Below are 26,614 nucleotides of genomic sequence, written 5' to 3' on the forward strand. Positions count from 1 at the left end.
CAGAATGATATAAGAGGGTAAGAGTCCACCATTGGCTGTAACAGAAAACATCACAGTTATTCTATTTTTTCATTCCCACTTCCTTTTAACGAGATACTTTTTGCCCCTTTCAATCTACTGTCATATTGCTCAACATATCAAAAACACTTATGCAATTGGATGACATACCACTGGAAGTTAACTAGTTTCTCCTTAAAAATCTGCTGGCATTCTCTGTACTAGTATAGTACTTCGTCAGAGAGCAAGGCCATTTTTCTGCGCAAACCAATGACACCAACCATTACTCATACAGAATTCTTCTTGTGGCACATTTAAGACTCTTGCAGTTTCCAAGGTTTTCAGTTGAATTGTTTCTTGTGAGATAGGCATCCCATCTTTCCCCTTACCTTGTACAGATGAACAGAAAGTTTCAAATATTTTCCACATTTTCTCATTGATACGGCCTTCTTTCATTTTTCTTCTGAAGCAATCCAATGTGGTACATTAGATTTGTCTTGTCCATACTTTCTTCTGGCCTTTTTGTTGGTTGTGGCTTGGTTATAATGCACAACTGCTGGCCTGAAGCTTGCATCATAACTGTGCTGAATTCCTGGGCTTGATGATGCTTTTTGCTCTAAATGGTTGTTCATATTAGCATAAATCAGGCTTTCTCACCAGTCAGAAAACATGGCAACAAAACAACTTAGCAACTGGGCATAGAATTATCAGCTTGCATTAAACAGTAAAAAACCCATTGCACTAACATTCCACAATGCTCCTAACAAGGACACATTTATTCCACCGGTCTCTATCAATGACGAACTAGTTGTTAACAGTACTGAAACCAAATTCTTAGGACTTTGGCTGCAGGGCAACGTAAAATGGAATAAGCTTATTGAATATCTCAATGCAGAACTGAGCAAAACATGTTACCTTCTTTGCTCACTGTAATCATGCTGTAGTGAGAAAACAGTAATGAAAGCTTGTCATCCCTACTTTGATTCTCATCTTATATATGGGATCTCTTTCTGGGGAAACACTAAAACAGCTAATAGAACTTTACAAATAAAAAAGGGTCATTAGAATCTTGTTTGGGTGCAAGCCTAGAGACTCTTGTAAACCTCTGTTTACCCCCATTACCATGTGTATACATTATGGAAACCCTTTTATTCTTTAAAATAAATGTAATAGGTAAGGACTACAGGTTGAAAAAAGACTGTGATGTACATGATCACTTTGCCAGACAAAACAGAAACTTACATACAACCCAAATCAGCACAGCTCTGTGCCAAAAAGGTACTTTTCACATGACAGTTAAGGTTTATAACAAACTTCCTGAAAACGTAAAAGCTATCACTGAGATGAATACCTGTGGAAAACCTCTAAAGTCATATTTACACCATTGCTGCTTTTACTCCATTGAAGAATATATAAATTTATGAAGTGTGTTATATAAATACTTAAGTATAAATTGTATTATTGTAACATTACATAAGTATGTCTAGAAATGAATTTCAGCTGTATACTTATAACTTGACTTGTCCAATGTCTTATGCATACGTTGCTTTGTAGACAACAGGACCAATAAATACAATACAACTGAAACTGAGTTATAAGCTAATGAAACAATATTGGTAGACCTGTACAATGTTAACCCTCGAGGGGGCGTGCTGATTTTGGTAACATGAGCAGGCATGCGGTGTACTTGTACACACTTGTAAGGAAAAGCTGTCTTTATGTTACCAAGGTAAACATATTTGAGTGAAATCACAGTTTAATCTCAGCATAATTAAGCTATGAAAAAAAGGTACCTATTATATGAGCTAATTCACTGTTAAGCGAAACAATAACAAAACAAACTTTCATAGCACTCTGTTGCCACGTACAAGTGTTACCCCACAGTAATAAACCACTTGGAGCATTAAAAAATGCGGTCACATCGGATCCCAGCCAGCCAAACTCTTATTCGATTACTAATTATGTCATGGACAACTGCTTCATTGTGGGGTTTCACTGCTAGCTTGGAATCTGGGTCATCTTCTTGCATTGATCTATATTTTTCCCATTTTGCTTCCTGTTTACCTTATATTATTGTTGCTCACTTGGACAAATGACAACACAATTTATCACTGTGTTAGTTGAAGCTGTAATGAAGGAATAGGTATGGGCTTGTAATTGTGAAACAACAATGGAGTGGTACAAGACAATGTCCTTTCTGGTTGGTGCACTTTATACATGTGTGCACCCGCTCGATGGTTAATGCCAATAAAATACTGATAAAGGTTTGCATTGTTGCATACTAAAATGTCATGCTGTCTGTTTCAGTTACAGATACTAGATGTATTGTTGCAAATGATAACAAGCACTCTAATCTTTTTGAGGGCAAAACTTGGATAAAACGTACGGCTTATTCTCAGGCCAATATGGTATAAAATTGTTTTCAATTTTTCCGTATAGTTTTGAGTTTGCTAAGAGAAAGCCGTAGTGTGATATATGGCACTGACTTAGTTAAATATACAAGTGATATACTAATTATTTTCAGGTCATCTTTAAAGCAATATACCCATTATTTTAGGTCATCTTTGTGATCTTAATCTTGACTAATAATGCAGACACTGTTGTCTTACTTTTTATCAAGCAGATATTTCAAAGTTGATAATTGAACCTCAGGTGTTATTTAAGTTACAGTTTAAACATATGATGTGGCTGAAAGCATAAGATTGTTGAATTAAATTGAATTCCTGTAAAATTATCAATCTGTACAATTGTCTGTGCTTTTACACTTTGGATGAGTAGCAATCCAAAGAACCATTAAAACATTTGTGTTATTTTAAAGTAGATCAAAAGCAGTTTGCATCAGTAATTGTACCTTAGATTTATGTCACATTGCAACAAAGCAACAGCATTTATAAGGTGTATTCACAAGATTTTAATTATCACCTAGAGAAACTCAAGCTGGACCATAAAACTTGGTAATGGTGTTAACCCTTCTCGACATATTCACCCTTCAATGCAATATATATTTCCCAACGAGAAATATGATGAAGGCTTTGGTCATAGAAGTCTTCATTTGACTGTTCAATGTTGATTGTTCATGTTGAAAATGGACCCATGAGTGGTTTTTGTGCTATCACCTCAATTGTGATACACCTTTGAGCACCGGGGACCCCATTCCTCTTGTCAAATCGGGTTCTTCACAGAGAAGACTGCCACTTCATTATTCATCCTTCAGATTTGTTTGGCCACACTGAAGGTGTCTGCATCATCTAAACACGATGCCATACAATGGTACACTGTTTTACATTTCCATCAATTTAGCATGGATTGTTGCAGCTTTGTTTCTCTGTAGAATACAAAGTACCACATGTTGTTGTTGTTGTTGTCTTCAGTCCTGAGACTGGTTTGATGCAGCTCTCCATGCTACTCTATCCTGTGCAAGCTTCTTCATCTCCCAGTACCTACTGCAACCTACATCCTTCTGAATCTGCTTAGTGTATTCATCTCTTGGTCTCCCCCTACGATTTTTACCCTCCACGCTGCCCTCCAATACTAAATTGGTGATCCCTTGATGCCTCAGAATATGTCCTACCAACCGATCCCTTCTTCCGGTCAAGTTGTGCCACAAACTCCTCTTCTCCCCAATCCTATTCAGTACCTCCTCATTAGTTATGTGATCTACCCATCTAATCTTCAGCATTCTTCTGTAGCACCACATTTCTAAAGCTTCTATTCTCTTCTTGTCCAAACTATTGCGCTTTATCAAAAGTCTGTACCATGACTCTTAACAATATACTACAGAACTATGATGTGAGAATTTCAAAGTGTACCAGGACTGGATAAAAAGTAACATTATTTTCTTCAATGTGATAATGAAAACTGTATGATTATTCCTTATATATGAATTATTTTCAGTTGTGCAACGATGTCAGAAGGTATGCTTCAATGTGTGCCCTCATCAAGAAGCCCAATTTAGTGGCTGAGGTACAATAATTACAGTTTCGGTGCCACAGTGGTACAGCATCATCAGTTGCCAGTTGTCTATTGTAGGACACAACTGTGCAAACTGACATGTTTTGTGTGTTTACCAAAGTACATTGACTGAATGGTGTATGGTGTTTATGCACAATTTGGTATCTAGTTGCTTCTAAATGGTCCCCACACACGTGCAAGTCACTTAGAGTGTCAGTTTAAAGAAACCATAACACATGAAAGGAAATCAACAAGAAAGCAGTTGCATGGGCGAGGTACCTGGAGAAAGATGTGCTCTGATCAAATATTCGATTGCCCTCTCCAAAACCTCCTAACACATGGTGCAAGTGACTGATTATCTAAGACTATCAGTGGGTAGTGTTGGTGTTGTGCTCTTGAATCTGAAGACTGATATATTGCACCTGTTCACGATAGCCTAACTTGCGAAAATCTCTTCATCTTTGCATAATTACTGAAACCTACATCCATTTCAACTTGGTTACCTTAATCTCCCTCTACAGTTTTGCTCTCCCTCCGCTACCTACTTTCTGTTATTACCAAAGAAACTATTCCTTGATGCCCCAGGACATCTTCTATTAATCTATTCCTTCTTTTAGCCAAATTCAGCGATAAAGCTCTTTCCCCCAATTAATTTCAATGTTTCTCCATTAGTTATTCAGTCTACTCATCTCTTATTCAGCATTCTTTTGCAGTACCAGATTTCAAAAGCTTGTATTCTGTTCTATTCTACTCATACTGTAATGTTTTTGCTCTAAATTTCACTTCCATATAAGGCAACAGTGCAAATCCTTTCTGAAATGACTTTGTAACATTTAAATTTATATTAGACATGAATATATTTTTATTTTTCATGAAAGTTCCTCTTGCCACTGCCAGACTGTGTTGTATACTCCCCTTACTTCTGTGACAATTATTTCTGCTGTATTAATAGGAATCATTGTCTACTATTTTGTGTCACATTTATTCATTGATTTCCCTCAGGATTGTCTGATTTAATTTGACTTTACTCTATTGCCCTTGTTTTACATATATTCACGTTCACTTATATGTGCCCCTCAAGATAATAGGCATTTTGTTCAACTGATGTTCAAAATTGTTGGTCACCTCTGACAGAATTACAGTGTCACTTGCAAAACTGAAAGTTTTTATTTCTTCTCCCTGAATCTTAATTTCTCTTCCAAATTTCACCTTGATTTCTGTTACTACTTGTGTGATGTGCATATTGAATAACGTGGGATATAGACTACCAACCTGCCTCACTTCTTCCTCAACTACAGCCTCCCTTTCACATCCTTTGGTTCTTATAACTGTGGTGGTGTTTCTGCATAAGTTTTAAATAACATTTCACTTCATTTTATCCCTGATAATTCCAACATATAAATGAGAACTTGCAGTTAAATAGGTCAAAAGCACCTCATTTTAAGTTAACTTTATGTGAATTTCCTTCATGTAACCAACAGGCATGCATGCAAGTGTCATGCCAGTAGCTCTTCTTTTTCCTCCCAGAATGGGCTGAAATTGGTGACAGTTGAGTGAGAGTATGATATGGGATTTGTCTGTACTAATGTTAATACTAATAACATGTTAACCTGAATATTTTTACTGCAATAAGATATGTGAAAAGTATTTGTTGAACACATTTATTATTATTTTAGTTACAAACCGTTATATTTCAATTTTAGCAGTCATAATGTAAAAAAGTATTAATAATAATCTGATTTTAAAATACTCATGGTTTCCCGCTCATATAAGTGATTCTGAAATATGATTCCCAACAATATTATGTTCAATCAAGATCAAAAATTGCAGTCTTCAGTTACAAAGTTAAGTTTACAAAATTTCTGTATAAATCAAGTGGAATGCCCTCTGTTCAAAATGAACTGCTATGCTATTAAATAGTTTCTGAAATCTTTAGTAAATGGCAGTAATTTATTCATTTACTTCTTGTGACTGTCCTTCAAAAATCTTTAAAAAATAATTTGATGCAATTTTGTTACAATCTTACAAAATACTAAAACGGCATAGACACTTTGCAGTTTTACAAGACTGATGTAAAAAGACTGATGTAAAATCACTGATTGATAAATTGCCAGTCAGTCATTTTTGGACCCCAGATGTTCATGTGCTACAACAAGAAATTGTAGTAATGATATTAAATACTACAATTCAACAATGATATTCACTTTTAACATCAACATGATACTTCTTGTGCATTGTTTGTACATCACCACTGCTCTCTCTGTCTCTCTCTTTTTCTGTCATTTTTAAACCACAGTACAGAATTCTTTAATATTTATTTTGTCTAAATCTATTAAGTTTACTGATGAAAATAATTTACACCATTATTTACAATAAAAAATATAAATTAATACAATTTAAAAGCCACCTTCCACAACAACATTCAATTGTTTCACTATGACAGTTACCAGCTTCTGATCACAAATAGTACTTCTTTCTGAGACGTTCAAAAGATTCCGCAATTGCTGCTCTGAAAATAATAATAAATTTTATTTAGAAAAGAAGTAATATGTACATTTCTTACTAAATGAAATATAAAAAATATGTGTTGAATTATGATCAAAAGTAGATCACAGTGTAATGCCTCATCAATGATGAAGTTGTTGAGGACAACTGAGATTTTAGTTTTGTAAATACAGCGCATCCAGGCATTATGCATGGCTGAATGGCCCAGGTCCATACTGCAACATTTGTGATTTATGAGATTTTTTCTGACATGATTAATAACCATTGTATTTTTGAATGTTTACCCAGGTTAACAATTCCACTTCGTACATCAAAATGGAATTTTCAAGCTTGATGAGCTCATGAAAACATCAAGTCAATGTATCTTTTACTTTTAGTGAAGGCAAAGCTGTTTATCAAATCCAGAATCTGAAATTTCAGTCACACAGCATGGGGATCTAACATTCTAGACATATCTACTACGTAAATACTTGTCTCTCAGATATTTATTTTATTCAGTTATCATATCATAGTGATTTATATTCACTTTTACCACAGATATGGCACTGCTTATCAATTTACAGAAATTGAAGCCCTAGGTGCAAGAAGAGGATAACTCACATTTTCAGGAGGCACAAAAAACTAATTTAAAAAATCTAGATATTATACTTCATGCTACCATTTATACAAGGTGAGTAAGGGCCTAAAAGTTACTTTGCAGGCAAAAAAGCAAGAAGAAAATCTTTTTTTCCTTTATACAGCACTAAAAAATTGGTTTACGGAAAAAAATGCAGTTATCTCCTCCTTGCACCAAGGTCTTCAGTTCTTTGGCATACTTGAGGCAAAATTCAAATTGCATTGCTTTGATCTTTAGGTTCAGTATATCTATATTACCACAAAATGTAATCTGTACCAAACTACACAATTCACATTTAGAAGAAAAAATGATATCTTAAACAACAGTATAATTGTTGTTGTTGTTGTTGTTGTGGTCTTCAGTCCTGAGACTGTTTTGATGTAGCTCTCCATGCTACTCTATCCTGTGCAAGCTTCTTCATCTCCCAGTACCTACTGCAGCCTACATCCTTCTGAATATGCTTAGTGTATTCATCTCTTGGTCTCCCTCTACGATTTTTACCCTCCACGCTGCCCTCCAATACTAAATTGGTGATCCCTCGATGTCTCAGAACATGTCCTACCAACCGATCCCTTCTTCTACTCAAGTTGTGCCACAAGCTCCTGTTCTCCCCAATTCTATTCAATACCTCCTCATTAGTTATGTGATCTACCCATCTAATCTTCAGCATTCTTCGGTAGCACCACATTTCGAAAGCTTCTATTCTCTTCTTGTCTAAACTATTTATCGTCCATGTTTCACTTCCATACATGGCTACACTCCATACAAATACTTTCAGAAACGACTTCCTGACATTTAAATCTATACTCGATGTTAACAAATTTTGCTTCTTCAGAAACGCTTTCCTTGCCATTGCCAGTCTACATTTTATATCCTCTCTACTTCAACCATCATCAGTTATTTTGCTCCCCAAATAGCAAAACTCCTTTACTACTTTAAGTGTTTCATTTCCTAATCTAATTCCCTCATTATCACCCGACTTAATTCAACTACATTCCCTTATCCTCGTTTTGCTTTTGTTGATGTTCATCTTATACCCTCCTCTCAAGACACTGTCCATTCCGTTCAACTGCCCTTCCAAGTCCTTTGCTGTCTCTGACAGAATTACAATGTCATCGGCGAGCCTCAAATTTTTATTTCTTCTCCATGGATTTTAATACCTACTCCGAACTTTTCTTTTGTTTCCTTTATCGCTTGTTTAATATACAGATTGAATAGCATCGGGGACAGTCTACAACCCTGTCTCACTCCCTTCCCAACCACTGCTTCCCTTTCATACCCCTCGACTCTTATAACTGCCATCTGGTTTCTGTACAAATTGTAAATAGCCTTTCGCTCCCTGTATTTTACCCCTACCACCTTCAGAATTTGAAAGAGAGTATTCCAATCAATATTGTCAAAAGCTTTCTCTAAGTCTACAAATGCTAGAAATGTAGGTTTGCCTTTCCTTAATCATTCTTCTAAGATAAGTCGTATGGTCAGTATTGCCTCACGTGTTCCAACATTTCTACGGAATCCAAACTGATCTTCCCCGAGGTCGGCTTCTATTATTTTTTCCATTCGTCTGTAAAGAATTCGCGTTAGTATTTTGCAGCTGTGACTTATTAAACTGATAGTTTGGTAATTTTCACATCTCTCAACACCTGCTTTCTTTGGGATTGGAATGATTATATTCTTCTTGAAGTCTGAGGGTATTTCCCCTGTCTCATACATCTTGCTCACCAGATGGTAGAGTTTTGTCAGGACTGGCTCTCCCAAGGCTGTCAGTAGTTCTAATGGAATGTTGTCTACTCCGGGTGCCTTGTTTTGGCTTAGGTCATTCAGTGCTCTGTCAAACTCTTCACGCAGTATCATATCTCCCATTTCATCTTCATCTACATCCACTTCCATTTCCATAATATTGTCCTCAACTACATCGCCCTTGTATAGACACTCTATATACTTCTTCCATCTTTCTGCTTTCCCTTCTTTGCTTGTAACTGGGTTTCCATCAAAGCTCTTGATATTCATGCAAGTGGTTCTCCTTTCTCCAAAGGTTTCTTTAATCTTCCTGCGGGTAGTATCTATCTTACCCCTAGTGAGATAAGCCTCTACATCCTTACATTTGTCCTCTAGCCATCCCTGCTTAGCCATTTTGCACTTCCTGTCGGTATCATTTTTGAGACATTTGTATTCCTTTTTGCCTGCTTCATTTACTGCATTTTTATATTTTCTCCTTTCATCAATTAAATTCAATATTTCTTCTGTTTCTACTAGCCCTTATCTTTTTACCTATTTGATCCTCTGCTGCCTTCACTATTTCATCCCTCAAAGCTACCCATTCTTCTTCTACTGTATTTCTTTCCCCCATTTCTGTCTATGCTCTCCCTGAAACTCTGTACAACCATTGGTTCTTTCAGTTTATCCAGGTCCCATCTCCTTAAATTCCCACCTTTTTGCAGTTTCTTCAGTTTTAATCTAGAGTTCATAACCAATAGATTGTGGTCAGAGTCCACATCTGCCCCTGGAAATGTCTTACAATTTAAAAACTGGTTCCTAAATCTCTGTCTTACCATTATATAATCTATCTGATACCTTTTAGTATCTCCATGGTTCTTCCATGTATACAACCTTCTTTCATGATTCTTGAACCAAGTGTTAGCTATGATTAAGTTATGCTCTGCGCAAAATTCTACCAGGCGGCTTCCTCTTTCATTTCTTAGCCCCAATCCATATTCACCTACTATGTTTCCTTATCTCCCTTTTCCTACTCTCAAATTCCTGTCACCCATGACTATTAAATTTTCGTCTCCCTTCACTACCTGAATAATTTCTTTTATCTCATCATACATTTCATCAATTTCTTCATCATCTGCAGAGCTAGTTGGCATATAAACTTGTACTACTGTAGTAGGCGTGGGCTTCGTGTCTATCTTGGCCACAATAATGCGTTCACTATGCTGTTTGTAGTAGCTTACCTGTACTCCTATTTTTTTTACTCATTATTAAACCTACTCCTGCATTACCCCTATTTGATTTGTATTTATAACCCTGTATTCACCTGACCAAAAGTCTTGTTCCTCCTGCCACCGAACTTCACTAATTCTCACTATACCTAACTTTTTAAATTTTCTAACCTAGCTGCCTGATTAAGGCTCCGATCCGTAGAATGCCAGTTTTCTTTCTCCTGATAACGACGTCCTCTTGAGTAGTCCCCACCCGGAGATCCGAATGGGGGACATTTTACCTCCGGAATATTATACCCAAGAGGACGCCATCATCATTTAATCATACAGTAAAGCTGGATGCCCTTGGGAAAAATTACGGCCGTAGTTTCCCCTTGCTTTCAGCCGTTCGCAGTACCAGAACAGCAAGGCCATTTTGGTTAGTGTTACAAGGCCAGATCAGTCAATCATCCAGAGTGTTGCCCCTGCAACTACTGAAAAGGCTGTTGCCCCTCTTCAGGAACCACACGTTTGTCTGGCATCTCAACAGATACTCCTCCGTTGTGGTTGCACCTACGGTACGGCTACCTGTATCGTTGAGGCACGCAAGCCTCCCCACCAACGGCAAAGTCCATGGTTCAGGGGGAACAGTATAATTAACAGACTAAATCATGCAAGTATTTACTATTAAAATGGACAAATATGTAAACTATGTTAGATTCATAAGAAACAGAAATCAGTGTGGAGAATGTCAGCTTGTCTTCAAGTGCAATGCTGTAAGACAACCAACATGGAAAAAGTGGCTGGTCAATTTATTATTAGATCAAAGGTGTATAAGAATAATCAAGGCTACAGGGGAAAACTTACACTACTAATGGACCGAAAATAGTCTTAATCCTTTTTTGGATGAGACCTGTTGCATCTAGATGGTCATCTGAGTTACTAAATTAATCACTGAAGAATGAAATCCAACTATCCTGAATGGAAATCATCACTTCACGAGCCATTTAATCCTCCACCTTCACACCCATTTACATCATCTTAGGGTTAGATCTGTGCTTTCAGAGCTTTGTTCTTCCTCCTGGACACTATGTGCCCATCCCACCATACAGAAGACTATTCATTTCCACCTCCCATGTAAAATAGCACATGACATTGTCAGTCTAGAAATAGGACATTGTCAGTCTAGAAATAGGAGCTGCACTGCCAGCCAACCAGGTAACATCGCACAGGCCCTTCCAAGACACTGGCATTGATTTTGCAGTTGGAAATACTGCAACTAAATGCTGTATTGTACAGCTCACCTATGCTGTTACTAGAGCCATTCACCTAGAGCTAGTCCACTATACAACAGATCGATTTTTGTTGCCACTAAAGATATTTATTGGTAAATGTGGCATTCTACACACCACCCACAGTGACAATGCCCCAACATTCCACCCAGCCAACAAAGAGAGAATGCAGCTGTAAGACCCACCAGTTTCTAGCCTGGTGTGGAGGATGGTGGGAGATAATGAAAATATGTCTCCAAAAAGTACTTGGATGTTCCAGCATGGACAAGGAAGTGCTAGTGCTACAGACTGTGCTCATGAATGATAGAGCCACCTTCAAATTGGGACCAATCACCTAAAACAAAGACAAAGTGTTCTCCCCATAACTTTTCCTTGTGGGGGGAGAGATGGAATGCCAACAAGCCCTGAGCCCCACCAGTTGTAATGGACTCAATTAGAGAATTCAGTCTCACTTAGAAAAGAGCAAAAGAGGACTCGAAGATTTGAAGCAAAAAGTATCTTTCGAAGAAAAAAAAGAAAAGAAGTGCAGGAGCTGAAAAAAGGCAGGGATGAAGTCCCATGCACAGCTGTATTTCTGTAAGTACCTGTGTACAGTACATTATTAGTTGGTTTGCAAGTTTCCCTATGAATCTTTTGCACCATCAAGGCCCCATCTACTTCTTCCAACAAGAATTCCATCAGTTTCCGGATGATTCCTTCTAACAATCGTTCTCTCTTCCAATAAACTCTTCAGTGCTGACATATGTCTTCCAGGAATGTAAAAAGTATCTTTAAAATTAAGACTCAACCATAAGAATCTATGTCCTCCCCTAAGTGCACGCAAGGCTTCCATAACATTTCCTAATAATTTTCAGGTGTGCTGCTGGATCCCATCAACATTCTTCCACAATATTTTGGTCCAGAGACGACCAGCCATCTTCGGGTGAGTAGACAACACTTTTGGTGCATGTGTCAAGTGATGACTTGCACGGGACAGTCGAGTTGTGTATGCTGCCCTCGAGGGATCATTCAATGCTCAATTATAAGATCATCTCTCACTTCCTCCGCCGAGGACAGGACACACAACACGGCTATCCCACGCCTGTCATCGCTTGATGCATGCGCCAAAAGATCCCAGTACATTTTGCATGCAGAAGATTGGGCATAAATACCAAGAATGCACCAGGGCTCTTCAGAAGTTATCAACTCACCTGAAGATGGCTGGGCGTCTCTGGACCAAAATATTCTGGAAGAATATTTATGGGAGCCAGCAGCACACCTGAAAATTATTAGAAAAAGAAATATGCCAGGAAAATTACGGAAGTTACATGAAATACCTCTATGGGGAGGAGAGGTTCATGATAAACACAGACTGGATAAATTACGTGAGAGAGCCAGGTTACTGTGTTCATTTAATTTTTTTTAATGAAATGTAGAGACAATAATTTGATTCCAACTTTCCACAGAGTTGTTCATTTTATTAATAGTGTGGATGCCAACGGTATAAAATACAAAGTGAGTCTGGCCTTAGTCAGAGAATGAATCTGTTTTATACATCACGAGCTAGAAGTTGTTTGCAGGGATTTACTCTATTTAAATCTGAAGGTTGCAGCAAGATGTTCTTCCCTCGACTGAGACTCGATTGATAATGTATCCTGGGCCAAGGCAGACTGGGCCCACAGGGACAGTACAAATAGACAAAGTGCAAAGTTTAGCCGACTCACAACATGAAAGCCAGAAGAACCTATTTCTGGACGATGCATGGTGAATCCCAGGGGTAATCTTTTGACGATGCAACGATATCAGTGCTTATAAAAGGTTTAAACTTTGCTCTGACTCCAATTCACTCACCTCCTTTAATGGATTTCATCAGTTCTATTGCGGAAGCCATTAAGCCTCTCTCTGTGGATTCTGCAGATGAAGTTCAATGAGAATCTTGCCAAATGCTGTTGAAATTTGCTCCAGAATGGAGTAACATCACACCAACTGAAAGAGCTGCTCTCTGTGGCCTTTGAGAAGATACTAGCATAGTTGTACTCCTTGCTCATAAGGGTAATGCCATGGGTCTTTTGACAAGGGAAGCCTACAATGAAAAGAGGTATAGTCAGCTAAGTTATTCTATGTACCACAAAATTGAAAAGGACCCAACAAGCTCTATATCAAGAAAAACTGTTACTCTTCTGAATGATAGTTCTCTACTTAAACAAGTTATTAAGAGGCCGAGACAGCACAATGGAGTACCACCATGACTATATGGTCTTCTTAAGATTCACAAGGATGGTATCCCACTATGATTAATAGTGAGGAATATAAGCACATTGACCTACTGTACTGCAAAACATCTGGCCTCTTTACTGAAGCCATATGTGGGTGTTTTCACCATATACATAATTCAGTGGATTTTGTCAATCACTTGGAGATAGTTAAGCTTAGCAGCATGTTAGCTTTGATATGGTCTCACTTTTTATCAGAGTGCTAGTACATCTTATTGATAGCTTATTCAGTGCTGACTTGATGGGCTTGTTTGAACATACTCTCTCCTCAACTTACTTTTTATTTAGCAACAAATTCTTTAAACAAATGGATAACGTCACCATGGGGAGCCCTTTGTTCCCTGTGGTGGCTAATCTTTTTATGGAGGACTTTGAGGAGAAAGCACCTGAGTCTGCTGTTTGAAAGCCCACAGTTTTCTGGCATTATGTAGATGATACTTTTGTTGTATGGCCCCATGGCAGAAAGAATTGGACAAAGTTTCTTTGTCACTTAAACTCATTACATGAAAACATGATGGAGACTGGGAAAGATGGGACTTTACCCTTTATAGACGTCCTAGTATGCAGTCATAATGATGGGTCATTGGGACATTCTGCGCACAGAAAATTCACGCACACAGATCCATATCTCCATGCGTCTAGCTGCCATCACCCCTCACAAACTGTCGGTGTTTTTAGTACCTTAATACACATGGTGTACTTAATATCGAATGATGAAAACCTCCACACAGAATTAGAACACTTGGAGAAGGTTTTTTAAGAGAATGGCTACGCTTCACGCCCAATAAGGAAGGCCATGGACAGCTATAATAACAAGAAGCAATGCACTGATGACACTATGATGACTATGAATCAGCTATGATTCTTCTATATACTGGGAATGTGTCTTCTAAAATAGGCAGATAAAATCAACGTTATCTTCTGTCTACTAGTGAAGAGCTTGGCCCTGGCTGGATCCATTACAGATAACTTACAACGGAAAAAAGTGGGCGTTTACAATATTCCTTGTAAGCGTGATGCTGCATATATAGGCCAGATGACATGAACTGCCTAGGAGCTTTGTACAGGACACGAAAGATAAAACCATCTTCGGCAACTGTGAAATCAGCAACAGCAGAACACTGTATTTCTGTGAGATACTCAATGGAATACAACAGAACAAAAATTTTAGCTCCAATTTCCAGTTTTCGGGATTCAGTAATCAAAGAATTGGTGGAAATACGTCTTGCCAATAATCTTATAAATCATGACAATGGCTTTCAACTGGAAAAAATTGGAATCCTATAACTAAAATTATCCAGTCACAGTGGAATTGATGGGGTCATTCGATACTCAATGATTTGTTCATCTTTCAATTCCACCACCAAGGGAAGCACAGATTGCATTGAAAAATTCCAGCACATTTCGCATGCATGAGTTTTTGCATAAATACCATAAATGAACCTGCGTTCTTCAATAGTTGTCTACTCACCCGAAGATGGCTGGATGTCTCTGGCCCGAAATATCATGGCAGAATGTCGATGAGATTCAGCTGCACACCCGAAAATTATTAGAAGAAGAAATACACAAGGGAAATTTCAGAAGTTACTTCCATAACATGCTCACTGACAAGTCCGGGTCTATATCGACAGAAGATTTGAACTGTTCTCAGAAAAGATTCCAGTGCTCAACGTCCCCGGAAAAACTTTATCAGTGACAATCAAACTTCAAAAGGCATTCTCACAATACTGTATTTTTCCTTTGGGACTGTCAGTTTCACAGAGTTTGTATAGTATTTATGTCATTCTCACAATACTGTATTTTTCCTTTGGGACTGTCAGTTTCACAGAGTTTGTATAGTATTTATGTACTAAGATATCAGCCCCATATCCTGCGTCGTCAAGAAATCTATGCTAGTGTTGCCTAAAGTCATTAAACTAGCCAAAGTATCTTGCAATTGACTGCTAATGCATTCTGTCTCATTTTTGGGGTGGGAAATTGTCCAATGAATTTATTTGATTAGCAAAGTGTATAGCATTGGAACACTGCATTTCTCGTTTATGTTTCAGTTTAGAGAGACAGTCGCTTATTTCAACAACTTTGCTCATGTTTAGTTTGAATTGTAGTGTCACTGACAGGTGACAAATATCGATCAGTCTTAATGTTAAGCTTCCTCAGTAGAGCTCAGCTATGCACTTGTTATGTAATTTAACAATATTATTATTCTACCCTCTACTGAAAGACACTGGTGTCTGAAATTAAAGCAACAAATGGAAATTTTACAAGGTTGTGTTTATTTTGTCACAAAACAATGTAAACAGATGATAGTAAAGTAGAAACAATATAAAGAACACAGAACATGAACAACTGCAACATGTGTAATGGTAGACAATTTTTTTTCCTAACTTAATGGATTTGCACATACATTCCAACAACTGGTTAGTCTGCTCAACAGGCAGCAATACAGGCCTGAGAACGATGCGGCATGCTGTGAGTGATGTCATCAGTCTCATATTGAGGCAATAAAGCCTATTCTTCCTGCACAGCTGCTCGAAAGTCTTGGAGAGTGGTTGATGGATGCTGATGTGATGCAACCTGTCTCCCTAGCACATCCCAGACATGCTCTATGGGATTCAAACTGGGAAAGTGAGTATCCTCCATTTCCAAGAAAACATCAACCACTTGTGCTCTATGAGATCGAGTATTATTGTCCATCAATACAAATTATGGACCCACCCTATCTCGCAACGACTGCACGTGAGGTCCCAAGATTTCAATGAGATACCTGACAGCAGTTAAACCTTGCTGATTCACCCGTACAATTTCATGAAGAGGTGTTCAAATAGTCAACATAGTCCCTGCCCACACCATTAAGGATCCTTCTCAATATCGGTCTCTTTCCACAATGTTTGGATTCTGAAATTGTGTTCCACATTCCCTCCAGATGTGACTGCATAGAGAATCACTCTCCAGACCCAATAGGGACTCACCTGCGAAAAGAATGTTGGCCGATTGTTTGACGGCCATGCAGCATAGTGATGACTCCACTCTAGACTTTCCCTTCTGTGAAGATGCATAAGAGGTACACATACAAAAGGACTCCAACAATAAAGGCTTCTCTGCTGAAGCCTTCTGTAACACCCTTTGTCTTGATACAACATGTCTAGGAGATGCTGCAAGATCATGTGTCAGTTGCCATGCAGTACTAAGGTGCTACTGTTGTCTCCTTAAGGCCAAATAATGGTCCTATCTTTTTGATATCACATGTGGTTGGCCCTACCCTGGTCTTCGGGATACTGTTTTGGTCTCAATAAATTGTCATCACATCTGAGAAACAACAGAATGATTCACATTAAGCCTTTGGGTCACATCAGTTTGCGACTGTCCTGCTTCCATTCTTCTTATGGCTCTCCATCACATAGACCCTGGTGGGTGGCTTCTTTGTGCCATACTGCACCATCTGTGACTATATACACAGTGATTGTGGATGTGGGACTACCTGGCAAACAATACCCTGTTTGATAGGCACCATGACGTTATCATTGACGTGGTTGTCCATAGACGGGAATGCTGTCTTCTGTGCAGAACATAATTGTACGGGCATCTGAACACGGGGAAATAGCGGTTTGTTGCTTTAATTTTAGACAGCAGTGTATTACTCCAACGTGCAATAATCTGATACACTATAATGATCAATGCAGAAAAAATGGTTCAAATGACTCTAGGCACTACGGGACTTAACATCGGAGGTCATCAGCCAATGATCAATGCAAGTAAGCTCAGAGTTGCAATGCTTAAATGTCTTCACTGAGAGCATGTGCTATACGCTATATAATCAGGAATTCTGCCATTTAAGTCGCTCAAAATCAATGATAAGTCCTCCTGGATTATCATAAATGTGTCAGAGGTTCCAAAAGTTCCCATCCCTGACACTTTTCCTGGGTTTTACCACCAGAAAATGTATGGGAACAATTAGAATGTGATTTAATGTCAGTCAACATACAACTATATTTACACAGACCTTACATATCATGGAAACCCCACCCTCATTTACCTCCAGAATATGACCAGATGGACAGGCATGGTGAGGTATCTTCCATTGGCATGAAAAAGAATGGCTGAGTGTGGGACCTCATCTCTGCTTTCTTTCAGCCCTTGCCTTCTACAACAAGAGCCATGGAAGAACGTCTTCTTGCAGAAGGACAATGTCACTGACATGGATCCCCACTAATCTTACATTTGAGCATTTGAAGGGGGGGAAACTTCACAAGACCATGAGATATTCTTTGCTTCAGCACTTCCAGGAATCTTCTGTCATGTTCTGACAGAGTCAACACTCTTTATCAACCCAGTTACAATGGTCACTTGTGTCCTGTTGGCAATATTGTGAGTCTGTCTCCCATGAGGAACATTGCTGGAGAGTGCGATTCACTTTCATTTTGGGAGGTCGGCCTCAAGTTGACAGCGATTTCAGTATTCACGAGCACAGTCTCTAGCCCTTTCTTATCCTTGCTCGAATGTCTGAGCACTTTTTGGAGACATCTTTCGGTTGAACCAACCATTCTCTCCCACCATCCTCAGCCAAGCTGGACACTAAGTTATAAAATACTACATTATGCCTTATTGTGTACAATATTGGTGGTTCTTATCAGCAGAGGTGACTGTCCACAGATGCATTATATCTCTATGTTGGCTTGGTGGAATGTGTGGGCACTGTTACTGTAGATGATGCGTGGAATGCCACACCTGGCAATAAATCTTTGTAATGCCAACAAAAATCAATCTGTTGTTGTGTTATGAATTAGCTCTATGTGAATGGTGCTAGACACAACATGGGTGAACAGTACAATATAGCATTTAGTTATGGTGCTTCGTAGTCTGTAAATACTGTAGGATTAAAGGAGCTGGCCAGTGTGGCTCTAGGCCCTTCAGTCTGGAACTGCGTGACCGCTACGGTCACAGGTTCGAATCCTGCCTCGGGCATGGATGTGTGTGATGTCCTTAGGTTAGTTAGGTTTAAGTAGTTCTAAGTTCTAGGGGACTGATGACCACAGATGTTAAGTCTCATAGTGCTCTGAGCCATTTGAACCATTTTTGATTAAAGGAGACTACTCACCAAAAAGAAGAATCATCGAGCTGTTGATAGGCATACGCACAAAAGAGGAAACTTGCTAGTTTTCTGAGTTATCCTTTGACAAGCTGGAGCTTTGATTATTTCTTGTCCTGCCCTGAAATGAGGCCACCCTACCCGAGATCCTTCACACCCCTCCTAAAGTGGTGTTCCACCACCCACTCAACCTATATAAAATCTTAGTCCATCCCCTTTTTGGCACAGGGATCATATCTCTGTCGCAGACAAAGGAGCATGACCAGCCCAGTCCAGCCACCCAGCACTTCCTACTCCAGGTACATCACAGGCTTATCTTACCCTATCACAGGCCGGGCCACATGAGTAAGCAGCCATGTCATATACCAACTCTGTGGAAACACTTCAAAGCCTTTTATATTGGTATGAGTACCAACCAGCCATCTACGAGGATGAATGGCCAGTGCCACACTGTTGTCAAGAACAAAGTGTACCACCCAGTGGCACAACATGCAGCTAAGCTCAACAGCTCAATTTCAATGGCTGTTTCATAACTTGAGTCACCTGGGGATCCTTCCCTCCAACATCAGCTTTTCTGAACCATGCAGAGGAAATTATCCTTACAACACATCCTCTGCTCTCATACTCATCCTGGCCTCAATTTCATGTAATCTACTGTCTCAGCACCCTCTTTACAACACATCTTCTGCTCCTACAAATCGTCCTGGCCTCAATTTCAGGTAACCCACTGTCATAGCACCCTCTACCCAACTGTTTCCCCTTCCTCTGCCCTGCCACCTCCTCTCAATTCACACCCCCATGTTGCCTTCAGTGTGTCGCTTCTCACTGGCTACTACAATTGTGCCAGCCCATATACTTAGTTGTGTGTGTGAATGTGTGTACTCTTACCAGAAAAAGAGCAAGAACTCGAAACCTAGTATTAAGTGTTTCCTATTACACTTTTCCATGCCCCACGCCTAACTCTCTATAGGTAACTTCTTGTCTTTCCCTTATTCGATGCACTTCCTATTTTGGCATACATTGATCTTGTAACATCAATGCCACCATTTTGGGAGGGTCTGTGCAGTTGTTGCCCAGTTGGCTGGCAGTGGTGTTTCTATGCCTTGACCAGCAATTCTGCATGCTATTTTACATGGGAGTGAGTGATGAGCAACCTTGTTTATGGCACAATGGGTGTCTAGTATCCAGAAGAAGGAACAAAGCTCAGAAAGCATGATTCTAACCCCAAGATGACGTAAACAGATGTGAGTATGCAGTATTAAAGGCCTCACGAAGTGATTGTTCATATCTAGGATAAGTGAATTTAATTCTTCAATGGTTAATTTGGCGTAATGCTTATCACCTAGATGCAGCAGCTCCTCTTCAAAACAGGATTAAGACTTTATTTTTGGTGCATTGGGTAATGACATTTTTTTCTCTAAAGCCCTGATTTCGTTTTTCTTTGTACAGATAGTTGCAAGACCTCAGCTGTTCAGTACAGAATGTTGAACCAAAACGCCTTTCAGCTGTCTAAATTTCCATATTGTTATTTTATTGAGCAACCAGTTTTGGTGATATATTATTCCACCTTCAGGCCCCCTGACCAACGTGCAGGAAGATTCCCACCTCTAGACCAGCCAAAATAAGGGCCAGCATTCATTGACTGGCATCTGAAGATTTTTGACACACTAATCGATTTGATCATCACATGCCTAGTACCAAGAATGAGGAATGAAACTCAGAAAGGATGATTCTAACTCCAAGATGATGTAAACAGATGTGAGTATGTAGTATTAAAAGCCTCATTCAGTGAGGGTTTCCATCTAGGCAAAGTGGATGTGATCCTTTAATGGTTAATTTGGCAGGCAGTTGATGATTGAAGTGATTGCTGGGGCAAAGATCTACAGATACCAGTCATTGAGTGCTAGCCCCTATTTTGACTGGACCAGTGGTGGGAATCTTCCTACATGTCAGTTAGGAGGCCTTGTTATGGTGTAATATATTGCTGAAACTTATTGCTCAACAAAATAAGAATCTGGAAACTTAGATGGTTGAAAGGTATTTTGATTGGACATTCTGTCTTCATTCAATAATGCTGAGCTGCTGCCATTTCTGCTGTTGTAAATTCACCATGAAAATTCACCTGGTCAATATCTTTCCTTTTCAACTGGAGAATGTGGGCAGTGACTTGCAACCATTTCCAGTAGGAACTAAATCTTCCAGTATTTATTGGTGTCTGGGGTGTCTCAGTAGAGAAAAATTGCGAATCTAGACAAGATTTTTTAGTTTCTGGTAAAGAAACAGGTGTGATATACTTGTCATATTCATTTGGCCAATGACAGGGCTGTTGTAAGAGCCAAGGCAGTCCAAGCCACCATATGTCCATTGTATGTAATTGTGAGACATTTTTCTTCTTGACAGATAATCTGCAGGACTGTCTCACCTGGGCATTATCTCCACTGGGATGGGCAAGTTTGCTTGTAAATTTCTGCGAGCTTTTTGCATGCAAAAATTTTCTAAGTATTGGAACTAACCCGTAAGTATTGGAACTACCCCTTACCCAAGCAAATGTCTCTATGAAGTTGGTCCAAAGTGTCGCCATACTTATGTCTATGTTGGTAGCCCTGCAGCAGCAATGTGGAAGTCTCACCCTAATTAATGCTGTCAGCTGTTGCAAGGGTGTTGGTATGCTTTTGGTACAAATCCAGTGAACGTGAGACTCACTATTTACAGTCCACCTGACAGACAAGATTGCACCATATGCTTGCTCGGAAGCATCACAAAAGGCATGGGTGGAAATGCTACCCTCTTCAAAGGTTTGATTCACCATGATACATAAATGTATGATGGGCTTGGAAGATAAGACACCCAAATGTGCTACTGAGTGGCAAGATGCTGAGGCAGAAGTTCATCCCACCCTAGTCCAAGTAGCAAAGGATCTTACGGGGAGTTGGAACGCCCTATCCCAACAATGTTTTAGTGATTTGGCTTCCCTGTATTTCAGGAACCACTGTAGCCACTGACATGCAACTTTTACAGGACATTACACTTTATGTTCTGAGTCTACTGAACTATAATAATTGCATTTCAGCCACTGCTTTTGGAAACACAATTTTTTAATTACATGGTTAAAATTCTGTGTACTTTTTTGTATGTTATCCTAAATAATTTTAATTATACATAACATTATGTTCTTCTATTAGTTCAGTAGACTCACGATATGTATGTTAATTACTCCCTGAAAATTTGAATACTCTACTTGAAGTGGTTTCTGAGATTTAGGGAAAAATGCAACAGAAAATGTAAATTTTCAGAAGCGGCTTCTAATGTTTCGAAAGACTGTAACTCACTTAATACATGGTTAATTTTTTATTTTTAGTCACTCAGAAGCATCCTGCACCATACTGTATACCATCCTTTTGATCTTTTTTCAAGTTTTTTCTTCTTTCTGGTCTCCTTAGTGGCCAACTGTGCTGCATACTCTGCTTTATCAATGCGAACCTTGTCCATCCGTTCAAGTTTTCTGATGCAGTTTGCTCCAGGGTTAATTCCTATATGCAGTAGCACTTTCACCCTACCAATGTTGCCATCATTAAAAGCAATACCAGCATCACTGACCCAACACTTTAGTGTCTTCATTACAACAAAAACATTTTTGGTAAGTGAGTCCATATAAGATTATTGAACGACTCACTGTGATTTTGAGTCTGACCATGCAGACACGTCTTCAGTAATTCAGGATTTGCCAGGTCTCTGCAAATAGGTTTTATGATATCCATGACTACTGCTGGGATGGAATGTTTATGGCTGTATGAACTGTTTGAGTTCTAGCCATTGCAGTAATTGCACCATGAATCAGGTCCAGGAGGGCAAAGGTGGTGTACTGGTTTTCCATCAGTTTACAGTCTGTGAAAGACAGTAGCCCATACTGCCTTTTCCATTTTCAACAAATCCTGCATATTATTTGTAATGGCTATCCCATAATACTGCTGTAGTTCATCAATCATTTTGTCTGTCAGCCTGCCTCTTATGGTTTTATCATCAGAAAGTTTCTTGTCTCTCAAACTTTGTTTCAACTTCCTCAACCTGGTGCCCATCCTCTTCTGGACATGACCAACACATTCCAATTTTGTGATAATCTTCTCACCTTAAGGCTGAGCGGCTACTACACTGTCATATGCGTTTGAGTCTCTATCACTTACAGAACTTATTGTAACACACTCCCCTTTTGTTCATGGATCGACTAAAAATTTCAATAGCTGTAGAGGCCTCCGTACCATCACTTGTCCTTTCATAATTTCTGTCCTAGATATGCCCTTATTCATTCTCTGATTTTCATTTATAACAATGTTTGGTTAAAATCTGCAAGTCTAGTACCTTTCCAGTATCCACACTGGTCACCGTAGCAACAGACTTCTTAGAACTTTAGCCACGCTTCTGCGAAGTGCCATCAAAAGCTGCTGGTACGTCAGTCATACCATTATTTATTTCAACAGCTTCATTTGCAGCATCCTTCATTGTCTCACATGCAGCAGATTTCACCGCAGCTCCAATAAATCCTGCATACTTGTCGATTTTACAAGGCGGGCGTAGCATATTCATCACAGCACACATTGTTTCTGCTGCAGTGTGTCCTTTGCCAATAGCTCTCAATCCATAAAACCACCTTACATTTACTTCAAAATAATTATCTTTACACTTATCAGAATTCCTAAATGAATGAGTATATTTACAACTGGCACAATTAATGATAAGTTTCCTGGCTAGACCATTTGATTCCTCACATCTTCATGTAAACTAACTGGCCCTCCACATATTTTACAACACACACATTCACCTAACACCCCTTTTAGGATGTGTAAATCTATCAGTATAACCTAACTTACCATTTACATCACTTTCGTTTTGAGAAACACTTTCGTTTTGAGAAAACTGTGTTTCACAAAGTTCTATTTTAATCTCTGAAGCACAAATGGGTGTTTCTCTAGATACTGATGAATTTTTCTGTACTTCACTGTCTGTAACTTCACACGCCACATGTTGAACACAATGTTTCCCTTTATTCGAAAAACTACTACCATGAAACCCATGTTTCTTAAAAACACTTCGTTTTGGTGCAAGTTGCCGCCACTCATACCTCACCTGTCATTCAACAACATCTTTGCCTCTGCACTTCTGCCTCGACTGACATCTCTGCCCAAACTCTTTGCCTTTTAATATGTCTGCTTGTGTCTGTATATGTGTGGATTGATATGTGTGTGTGTGCGAGTGTATACCCATCCTTTTTTCCCCCTAAGGTAAGTCTTTCCGCTCCCGGGATTGGAATGACTCCTTACTCTCTCCTTTAAAACCCACATCCTTTCGTCTTTCCCTCTCCTTCCCTCTTTCCTGATGAAGCAACCGTTGGTTGCGAAAGCTAGAATTTTGTGTGTATATTTGTGTTTGTTTGTGTGTCTATCGACGTGCTAGTGCTTTCGTTTGCTAAGTCACATCATCTTTGTTTTTAGATATATTTTTCCCACGTGGAATGTTTCCCTCTATTATATTCATATCATTAATTTGAACCCAACAATTACGTTTGTTATTCTCACTGTTGCATTTCGAAATCTTTTCTGTCGTCTTATTTTCTCTTCCTGTTTTTGCCAGTAGTTTTACTTTGTATTCACCTTCTCCTTTTTACCGTAATCTACTATACAATTTTATCCCGCCTATATATACTCAATAATACGTCACCCACTTCCAAACCATAACAAAAAAATTTTTTTTTTTTCCGCTTTCAACACTACCGCTGCTATAAAATCCACCGTTTCTGGTTCACAAACAGGTCCATTCACCTATTTAACAACCATATCGGCTAGTTCTGATAACTTTCGCTTTATTTCCATTTCCGTTTTTCCCACATCACTGATAATTTTTAGCCGCTTCCCACAGGTTTTAACGTCATTATTTCTGCGCCAGACAGTTGTTAGCCTCATTTTCATAATCTGCCACCACAAAACCACTCCTTTTAATACATTTACACGCAGTTTTTTCGAAATTTTCCCGAATTTCTCCATCCTTTAACGTGTTTTGGCGGCAACACAACCACCTAACCTTTGTACACATCGTTGTCTACCAACCCAAGTTCACCACAGGATCAACATAGCCCAGCTTTAACCAACACTTTTTCGCCTTTTTCACAACAGATCTCCAGTTACTTTCTAGTTCACCTTTATCTCTCCCCATATATTTTTATTTTCATTTTCATTTCAGCCTCATGTTACACTTTCCACCTTCTAATACCATGTCACCCTCACAACACCCCCACAACGACCCCATTAAGTTTTATTTACATTCCCTCCGCAAACATGCCTTCACCCTAGCCAGATTGCGCTCGTATATTTTATTTTCTCAGGCTTGTCTGACATTTGGCATTACACCCAAAGGCCTCACACTTAAAGTTCCCATCTCTGGCTGCAACCCTTCTTTCCATCAGTCCCTATACCAGTTCCAAACTGAACAATCCATTGCCCTCACCCACCTAATCCTTCTCCTACACATCAACTCAGCCAATGAACACACCCGTCAACTCCTATCCTTAATAAAAGTCCTCAATCTTTCCTCTCCCACATCCACACCGGCTGTTCAGAGCATCCTCCTACAGGCCAACCGCAAATTAGAACAGTATGCCACCCTTCACCTCAAAGAACTATCCAATCTCCTGGTTTCCCACCTCCGGAAAGGCAACTCACTCACCCTTCACAACCTTTCCAGCAAACCTCAACCTCCTCTCATTGCACACAAACCAGTCTCTTCCATCTACTCAATCTCCCACTTCCAGCTCCACTCCCTCCAAAACCTCAAAATTCCAATCAACACAATCTGGAACCACAACACCCTATTTCAGTAGTTAACCTTTCCTCCAAACCTCTCTCCCAATCCAAAACCTCTGTCCTATCCAAAGGCCTCACCTTCAGCCCCAATCCCAGATTCAACCAAACTGCCTTCATCAAAGATTTACTGTCCTACACTCGTACTCTCTGCAGGAAATATCACTTTGCCATGAAGAAAGATGATCCTAATCCTACTCCTAATGATCCAACTCCCCAAGACACTATCCAAATTGAACCCTGCCTGGAACAGTTCCGTCGTCCATCACAGCGGGACCCACCTCCTCTTCCTCAAAATCACCCTCTCCAAACCTTCCAGGAATTTCTCACTTCCAGCCTTGCCTCCGGCTTTCAGACAACACCACATACAAAGTTTGCCAAGATAATCCCATTCCTGATGTCCAGGCAGAGCTTCAAGGAATCCTCAGAACCTTAGGCCCCCTACAAAACCTTTCACCTGACTCCATCAACCTACTGACCCCACCGACACCCCACACCCCTACCTTCTACCTTCTTCCTAAAATTCACAAACCCAATCATCCCGGCCGCCCCATTGTAGCTGGTTACCAAGCCCCCACGGAACGTATCTCTGCCTACGTAGATCAACACCTTCAACCCATTACATGCAGTCTCCCATCCTTCATCAAAGACACCAACCACTTTCTCGAACGCCTGGAATCCTTACCCAATCTGTTACCCCCGGAAACCATTGATGCCACTTCCCTATACACAAATATCCCTCACGTCCAGGGCCTCGCTGCGATGGATCACTTCTTTTCACGCCGATCACCTGCCACCCTACCTAAAACCTCTTTCCTCATTACCTTAGCCAGCTTCATCCAGACCCACAACTTCTTCACTTCTGAAGGCCAGACATACCAACAATTAAAGGGAACAGCCATGGGTACCAGGATGGCCCCTTTGTACGCCAACCTATTCATGGGTCGCTTAGAGGAAGCCTTCTTGGTTACCCAGGCCTGCCAACCCAAAGTTTGGTACAGATTTATTGATGACATCTTCATGATCTGGACTCACAGTGAAGAAGAACTCCAGAATTTCCTCTCCAACCTCAACTCCTTTGTTTCCATCAGATTCACCTGGTCCTACTCCAAATCCCATGCCACTTTCCTTGATGTTGACCTC

At 39.6% G+C, this 26,614-nt stretch overlaps 1 protein-coding gene across 5 annotated transcripts in view; it reads right to left on the minus strand.

Annotated features, from left to right (window-relative positions):
- Nucleotides 1-5,637: 5,637 nt before the first annotated feature.
- The window catches only part of LOC124622566 (protein ABHD18), a 170,572-nt gene continuing 149,595 nt past the window's right edge, over nt 5,638-26,614 (minus strand). For 3 of the 5 annotated variants that reach the window (XR_006980652.1, XR_006980654.1, XR_006980653.1), the window contains 2 exons: nt 13,116-13,347; nt 5,638-6,457 (listed from right to left, as the gene is read on the minus strand). Coding sequence is in view for 2 of the 5 variants with exons in the window: in XM_047148310.1 (XP_047004266.1) it covers nt 6,406-6,457 (52 nt within the window). In the remaining 3 variants the exon portion in view is untranslated. The remainder of the gene's footprint in view (nt 6,458-13,115; nt 13,348-26,614) is intronic. The other 2 variants (XM_047148310.1, XM_047148312.1) reach the window with 1 other exon arrangement.

Source organism: Schistocerca americana, chromosome 7 (assembly GCF_021461395.2).
Source record: "Schistocerca americana isolate TAMUIC-IGC-003095 chromosome 7, iqSchAmer2.1, whole genome shotgun sequence".
Classification (NCBI taxonomy): domain Eukaryota; kingdom Metazoa; phylum Arthropoda; class Insecta; order Orthoptera; family Acrididae; genus Schistocerca; species Schistocerca americana.